Below are 8,535 nucleotides of genomic sequence, written 5' to 3' on the forward strand. Positions count from 1 at the left end.
TGAGCCGGTCCATTGCTGTGCACAGGAGAGAGGTCGTTTTCCTACTTCAAAATCATGTTGATCCCACAGCTATAGGATAGAGAAAAATACTGATTTAACACTGCCATCTAGCGGAATTCACTGTTAAAAATCTGATCATAGATCACTGGATATGCACTCACCGGCCACTTTGTTAGGTACACCTGTTCAAATTCTCCTCTATGCAAACATCTCATCAGCCAATCACGTGGCAGCACGTTAGCGTATTTAGGCACGTAGGCATGGTCAAGATGACCTGGTGAAGTTTAAACTGAGCATCAGAATGAGGAAGAAAGGTGATTTAAGAGTGTTTGAACATGGCATTTGTGAATATTTCAGAAGCTGCTGATCTGCTGGGGTTTTCCAAAACAGCCATCACTGGGGTTTACAGAGAATGGTGCAAAAAAGAGAAAATATCCAGCAAAAATAATAGCAACTTGTTAGAACCAAAGTACACAGAAGAACATCTCTGAATGCACAACATATCAAATGTACACCTGTGGTGGGCTGCATCAGCAGAAGTGGGAACCACTGCTGTCAACTGAAAACAGGAAACTGAGACTACAATTTGACCAGACTCACCAAAACTGGCAACAGAAGACTGGAAAAACATCACCTGGTATGACGAGTTTTAATTTCCTTTGCAACATTCGGCTGATAGGATCCAGATTTAGCATAAACATAATGAAAGCATGAAAACAATGGTTGAGGCTGCTGCTTGTGTAGTGGTGGTGGTGGTGTGCATTTTCTTGGCACACTTTGGGCCACAGCCTACTTAAGTATCTTTTGATGGCTGCTCCCAGCAGAATAACTATGCCATATACCATGTCATGTTCTCACACTGTACACTGTACTCAAATGGTCTCCACGGTCACCGGATCATAGTCTCAGTGTGCAGCCGACAAATCTGCAGCAATGCTATCACGTCAATATGGACTGATATCTCTAAGGAATGTTTCCAGCACCTTGTTGAATCTGCGTCATGAAGAATTAAAGCATTTCTGGGGGCAAAAAGGGGTCCAACCAGGTACTAGCAAGCTGTACCTAATACAGTGACCAGCAAGTGTAATGATGCCAGTTTGTATTTTAACATTTAAATATTAAAAAAGTTAACAGTTATAGGATCCATAAAATTAATTGTCTTATTGTAAGATTTGCTTCTGTACACATCGAGATTTATTCAACACCTTTAGTATTTTTTTTTTAAACCACTTGAAGCTCCAATCAATTGGTGTTTAAAAGGCAGAAAAAGAACAACTGACACTAGTAAATGTTCATTATTTTTGATTTTCTCTTTCAACTTTGATCACTCAATCTAAAGGCTTCTTACATTCATGATGAAAAGATTAATATTTTCACTTGAGGAGCTATTTTCTCTTATGTCCCGGCTCATAAATTAAAGAAAGAGAAAGGACAAACACCCTCTAGATCAGGGGTGGGCAGTTCATCTAATATTGAGCAGAACTAAGTGCACCTTATCGTCCCCAGTTCTCATGTGGCCACTTGGGAAACCTAATTCCCCACTCCTGACCAGCAGTGTGGTCTAGCCCTTGATCTCAGAGATCTAAAAGAGAAAAGGGGAAGGGGAAACTGGAAAATAAGTGTTCTTTCCAAATTTTTCCAATCACCAAATGAAGCAACAGGTGACCTAACAAATTCCTGAGCCGACACAGGAAAAGCCCCAGCACATGATACCTTACCAAAGGTCTATACTGAACACAGAAAATAATAACCCAAGACCCATGAAAAGGTCGACATAAAAGCCACAAACCAAGTTACTACCACACATCAAACAAACATAGCAACATGTAACAGTAGGCAAAAGGAATCTGTTGCCACCACAACGCAAACTGTCACATAAAGCGTGGTCCTAAACCACAAAAGGGTTCTCAAAGTAAAGTAAACACACAAATGTCCAAGTACAAATGGAGACCCACACCCACACACGATCACAAATAGCGTGGTCGATACCACAGAAAGTTATTTCATTCGCCTAGTGAGCAGCAGCCACAAGTGACCTACCAAAAGTGGGCCAACGCTAAAGGTCACAACAGAAAAAGACTCACTTCATCTTTAAATAGCAACCGATAAATGTTAAAGCACACTCTTGGAAGTTCATCGAATGCTGTAACAAAAATAAAATATACTATATAATTTTATTATGATGGTGGATTATGGTAGTCCACAGCAAATACACAGCTTTCCTGCACTGAGCAGAAGACCATCAGTGGTCATATAAGACCCTGAAGACCTCTGTTTTAGGTTATCAGGCAACAGCCAACCATCATATTCAATGACGAAAACCGACTTTTTAATGATTTCGTTGAACTTTTCTTTTTTCAAGATGGAAGGATTGTACAGCATGCATCCTTAATGGTTTTTAAAAAACAAGAACTGGGTGCACAAGTTTGAATTGATTTTGATTTTCTTTAATCCACAGGCAAAATATTATACATGGACTCACTTAAATCTTTTAATAACTGGTGCTGAAGATTCCACAGTGTTTTTACCTTGACTAGGCCAAGGCCTATTAATTTCTCATTAGTGATCATACATGATTAATAACCGCTGACAGTTTCTTTTAACCAGCATAGAGCATAGAAAGGATTTATTTGTTGGCACTAATTGGATTGACCAATACTCAGAAAAATGGAAAAGTCCAAGAAACTCAATGAAAATCTAAGAAGTGAAAATACAAGTTTGGAAGGTCTCTTGGGGCCATTTCTACCCAACTGCAAATTCCAAGAGCACCAGTTCAAACAGTTGTACACAAGTACAAATTATTTTTATGTGTCACCACTTTGCCAAGGTCTGGAAGAAGAGCATCACTCTTAGATGAAAGGAAATTGGTTGAGATATTCAAGAACAACCCAGGAACCACCAAACCTGCCATGAACTGGAAACACTAGTTGGAGTACCAGCATTTACAGAGTTTTACATCATCGTGGACTGAGAGGGTGCCAACCAAGGAAGAAGCCCCTGCTCCAAAATCAGAACCTTCAAGCTCGAGTGCAATTTGCAGCTGCCCACTTGGACGAGCCAAATACTTTGTGGAGAAAGGTTTTATGGCCAGATGAGACAAAGATTGAGCTATTTAGGCACACTGATAAGAGGAGGTTTGGAGGAGTAAAGGTGAGGCTTTCAAATCTAAGAATACTGTACCAACTGTCAAGTATGGTGGGGTAGCATCATGCTCTGTGGCTGTTTTGCTGCCAGTGGTACTGGTACATTGCACAAAGTGGATGGAATAATGAAAGAGGAGGACTATCTCCAAATCTACATCTTTCCCTCAAATCAAGAGCTAGATGGTTGAAACTTAGATGCAATTGGATCCAAGTTTGGGACTACGGTCCCAAACACACATCAAAAATGGATTTTGAATGGATAAAGCAGGTTAACATTAAGATTCTGGAATGGTCTTGACAAAGCCCTGACTTCAACTCTATGAAAATTTGTGGACTTTGCTTAAAAGCCAGGTTTGTGCCGGGAAACCAACCAATTTAGATAAACTCTGGCAATTCTGCCAAGAAGAGCAGTCAAATATCCAGCCAGAATTATGCCAGAAAGTTGTTGATGGCTGCCCAAAGCACCGAGGTGTAACTTACTAAGGGACATTTAAGTTTGCGTATATGCATGTATTTGAGCCTATATGTCTAATTGTTAACCTGTGTGGATTACAGAAAATCCTAAATAAATTCAAACTTATACTTTCAATTTGTGTTTTTTGCGTCATTGAAATGTATGCTGTACAATCATTCCACCCTGGAAAAGAAAAGGTGAGAGAAATTGCCACAATATTCATGCCGACAATGAATCTTTGTCAGTGCTGCACCCGGCTTGAGGAAGCTTTAAGCACTAACCTTGGAAAGAGGCACCAGACCACAGATATATTTAACTACTGAACTTTAAAGTGTTATCATGTAAGTGTTATGGGGGCATAACGGTTACATGATTATTATAACTGTTGGTGCTTCATTTTCCATGGACTTATTGTTTTGGCATTGCAACAAGTACTTAACAAGGCCTCTTTTCATAGCGGAAACTCTGAAGTTTATATATTTCCATTCTACAAGTTACTGTACTACTTAACATGAATGGTGTTTAAGGTGTTTTGCCACCTGTTCACAAGGTGTCAACCGATGACTCTTTCAGGAAGTCCCAGACATTTTACTGTCACATGAGTTCTGAGACTTGCCAATCACATGAATGAAGGTGTGAATCATCAATAAGAAGGGGTGGTGTTGCTAGGATGAGACTGTAAAAGAAGGCCATAGAGAACTGAAATGATTCAGGTCAGCATTAGGTTTTTTTATAGACAGAATCTTTTGTGGAATCAGTTAGTTTCCACCATGACACTTCTTCCCACCTTCCTACAATTTTTACACACTTTACACCTCAATTCTTGCTATTGTAACAAGTGTCACATGACTGCCATGTGACATTAAAAGACATTAAGCTTCACACCTCTCATGTCTCTTGGTGTGATTGACCCAGAAATACCTGGGACTCCCCACTGGCCAATACAACTGATGAACACTCTTGGTCTTTAACTCGGTACTCCTACTGTCTAGACAGTAGTTTCATTTTGACCCAATAATGCTTAGTACACTCTTCTTGTAGTCCAGCGATGAACCTAAATGGAGCACATGTAGTAAGTGTGACCTATATATGCTAGTTACTGTGCATTTTGTTTAAAGTGTCTGAGAAAAAGGTTACACATGTAAACTTGGAACAGTTTCAGCTAAACGATTACACACACTGTACTCTATTGGGTGTATTTATTTATTTATTACCTCCACATAAATATCTAGGTTCTTGGGACCCGTACTAAGACTATACATCCAAAGCACACATTCACTGCTAAAAGCACATCAGTCCATGATTCTATAGTATGTGTTACATCTGTATTTTATACAAAATTGCATAAATATAAAGCCAGCTACAAACTGCAACAACAAGTATAATGAATTAATTTGGAATCAGTGGTGTTCTTTGTCATCCATGTGTAATTACGTTTTTGTAGTGAACCCTTTTTTATGTAGCACTTAAAAAAGAGAAAATGCATAAGAAAAGTAAAGATCATGATCCGTTTATTCATGAGTATTCCCATTTTGCAGTCCCAAGAGGTCACCATGAACTGGAGCTGCTTCCAGTACAGCTTGGGTAAATTCTTGATTTGCTACCGTAAGAGACATTGTGTCACTTCCCAAAATTTCAGAACAAAAACCAAACAAACACACACAAAAACGGGATGACAATGTTCAGTCATAGACCGCTGCATCCTAAAACCAGCCATTAATACGGCACCGGTGTGGTCCTTAATGCGTAATTCTTTGAATGACAATGCATTGTGGTGCATTTAAGGCTGTGGGAAAAATTAAAGCCTGACAAAAATGAGTGGCGCGCATGGGGAATTTGTTATGACACTACGAGTAAATGCCCTAATGTGACTTTTAGGGGACTGAATGTGTAAAAACCCGGTAAACTACCGCTGGGAAATTAGCGTTTTTCATTTAGTATTATCTGACATTCCTTTCAATATTATAGTTTATACTTTCTGTAGAAACCAACAGCAAGCAGCATTTGGGTTGTATAAAATAAAGTTGACTAAAGCGCAAGCCATTCCCTTTTCTCCCTTTTAAACCAAAGCTATGCATCCTTATAATAATGGTGGCACTGATAAAACACCGGTAAACATTTTTTTTCATATAACTTAATTTTTGTTCGCTCTAACTAGGAGTAGTAGATTTTCCGACGTAAATGAAAGCAGCAATCGTCTCTCTTTTTTCAGCCTTTAAGAGACCTAGCTTAAACTTTTAGCTACATTTAAAATATGTGTTTCTTCGTTTACCAAGTTATGCCAAGACGCTATAAAATGTTTTTTTTCTACCCGTGGATATCTACAGTGAACCTTTTTGAACAAAAGCATGGCTCCTTTTTGACGAAGCTCAAAAAACTCCGCGGGGAAGTTCCCTAGGAAATCCCCGAAGACGGTTCGGGGGATATTATTCTCTGATGAGCCAAATTTGAGACAATTGACGACGTTGGTCTTTTTCTAAAGACACGGGGCTCGAGGCAGAGGCGTCAAATGCTGGATTTTTAAGAGACTGGTGCGTCTGTCAAAGTCTACAAAACCCGCAATGGATAACGTCAGTATAAACAACACGGATAACGACATGCTCAGAGACAAAATGCGGAGTTACAGCGTGCTTAATACTCTGTATCATGAGACGCGGCAGGAAATAGACCTTCTGAACAGACAGATCTCTGTAAAGGACGGTGTTATTGCAGATTTAAAAGCCAGGCTGGGGAGACACGAGAGGCTCTACATGACGGTGGGAGATAAGGAGTCTGTGCTCATCAGTCCGTCCAACTCTTTGGTGGAGAGTTTACTCAATGAAATATGCAAACTAAAACAGAAGAAGAACGAAGGGGACTTGAAGGCAGCCCGACAAGCTGAGGTAAAAACATGCTGAAGATTGTACACAGTCGATGTTTCTCCCTACAGCTCTAATCAGTGATTTATAACCATATATAGATTTTTTTATATATATATCAGTTTGTTACCCTGAACTGTAAGCTGCTGTCTACTGTGACGCGTTCATTTTACAGTCTGGAGAAGTGTTCAGGGAACAAAACAGAGCATATCTGACATATCAGTTGCAAGCTGTTGTTGCCATGCCATGAATCTGTCATCATTGTTCCTCAGGAGATCCAGAGGCTGAACACTCAGCTCAGGGAAAAAGAGCTGGAGCTGGAGACCATCAGATGTCAGCCGGACCACGAGAAGGACCGGGAGATCCAAAGGCTACGGGTAGCCTTGCAGGAGAGGGAGCAGGCCGAGGCCACCAGAAGTGTCCTCTGTACCTCCCTGGCCGAGGAGGCCGACCAGCTACGCAGGCAGCTCGGTGCAACTGTTAAGGTGTGCCAGGAGCTGATGGCGAGACTGGAGAAAGACAAAAGGGGAGGAGGAGAAGTGGAAGATGTGGCCCTTACGCAAAAGAATGCAGAGGTGTGTAAATGCTTTTAGAAGTCACCAGTTGCTTTTGTAATTTCTTTTTTAAATAGCTTTATAATACAGCTATTTGTTTTCAACTTTTCAGGGTCCTGTTGTAACCTCTGTTTTCTAATCTTTTACAGGTGCCAGAGTCCTCTGAGATGGGTAGTGTTAATGCCCAAATCCGTCAGCTTCAGGAGGAGAATCAACAGCTAAAGCAGCGTGTGGCATACGTGAGTCTCATTAGTGTTATCTGAAATCAGTCAGGAAAAAAAAATAGACATGTGATTTAATTATGTCCTTAAGGAAACACATTTCAATTAGTTTTGCACACAATATTAACACTCCAGTGGTGGAATATTAAAACATGGTGCATGATCGAAGGTGTGACATTTTGTTTTTTTAATTTCCTTTTAGGTACAAAGCCTGAATACTCAGTGGCAGAAGTATGACTCCAGCAGGGAGGACTATATAAGAGGTTTATGTCAGAGGCTGAAGGACAGCACCGGGCAGGGCTTGATGCCTGTGATGGGCTCCACCAACACTGGATTGCTTCATCAGGAGATTTCCAGGCTCAACGGTTTACTGGAGGAGAAAATGAGGGAGTGTGCACGGCTTGCTAGAGAAATGGATGATATCAGAAGACAAGACAAGGAGCAAATTCAGACACTTGAGCAACAGGTTGGTGCTATTTCATGCCTGGTGATTGGCTGAGTTCTGTTAAGCGTGGTTATAGTGTTAAATAACTAAATCTGAAACTAAATGTGAAAGATTTTTTTTTTTTTTTCTAAGGTTCTTATCTACACCGATGACTTTAAGTCAGAGCGTGCGGACAGGGAGCGAGCGCAGGGCCAGATTGATGCCCTGAAGGAGCAGGTTTCTCAGCTAAAACAGCAGCTGCACAAACAGGTGAGACAACAGCCCTGCACTTAGGTGCATGAGTGCCTCGACAGAAGCACGGACTTCCTTTTACTTGTTACCACCGTCCAGTACGTGTAGCTTGTGCTGACAGTGTACGTGCCTCCCTGTCTTCAGCAGGGAGCTAGCAGAGAGAGCAGAGACGTGGTTCCCTTGTGTCACGTGCACATAGGACACAGGATCTCCTCAAAGCGAAGTAAGGACACGTCAGAGCCTCTGTTGAGGACCACTGCTGAGAGGCGGCAGCAGCACCAGCAGCACCAGCAACCTGCAGCTGCGGCGGCAACCCCAAACTCTGCCTGGAACGAACACCCAGGCATGTCAGAGTTGCAGTGCCCGCAGTGCCTCGCCACGTTCAGCGACACAAAAGCTGCAGAGTACCTGAACCACTGCTTAGAGTGTGCCCGAGTGTAAATGGAAGAACACTGATTTGGAAATAACAGTCATTTCTTACTGACAGTAACTGAACACTGAAGACCAGCACTACACTGCAGAAAATACCCCGAGTGGAGATTCCAATTCTGAGAAGCTTGACTACAAATCAAACAACTGACTTACCTTTTTTTCTTTTTTTTGTACATAGAGAAACAAATCTGTACAAT

General features: G+C 41.2%; 1 protein-coding gene across 2 annotated transcripts; it reads left to right on the plus strand.

Annotated features, from left to right (window-relative positions):
- Nucleotides 1–5,826: 5,826 nt before the first annotated feature.
- On the plus strand, nt 5,827–8,535 carry tnip2 (TNFAIP3 interacting protein 2). Of its 2 annotated transcripts, none has more exons than XM_084931775.1 (6): nt 5,827–6,479; nt 6,728–7,030; nt 7,159–7,248; nt 7,433–7,696; nt 7,808–7,924; nt 8,051–8,535. In XM_084931775.1, the coding sequence occupies exons 1-6, from the start codon at nt 6,159–6,161 to the stop codon at nt 8,345–8,347; spliced, it is 1,392 nt and encodes a 463-aa protein (XP_084787901.1). In that variant the 5' UTR covers nt 5,827–6,158; the 3' UTR covers nt 8,348–8,535. The 2 variants fall into 2 exon arrangements, with proteins under 2 accessions (XP_084787901.1, XP_084787902.1); XM_084931776.1 differs by having other exon boundaries at nt 8,054–8,535.

The sequence above is a fragment of the Perissodus microlepis genome, chromosome 6 (genome assembly GCF_051167445.1).
Source record: "Perissodus microlepis isolate ML-2025 ecotype Zambia chromosome 6, ASM5116744v1, whole genome shotgun sequence".
Classification (NCBI taxonomy): domain Eukaryota; kingdom Metazoa; phylum Chordata; class Actinopteri; order Cichliformes; family Cichlidae; genus Perissodus; species Perissodus microlepis.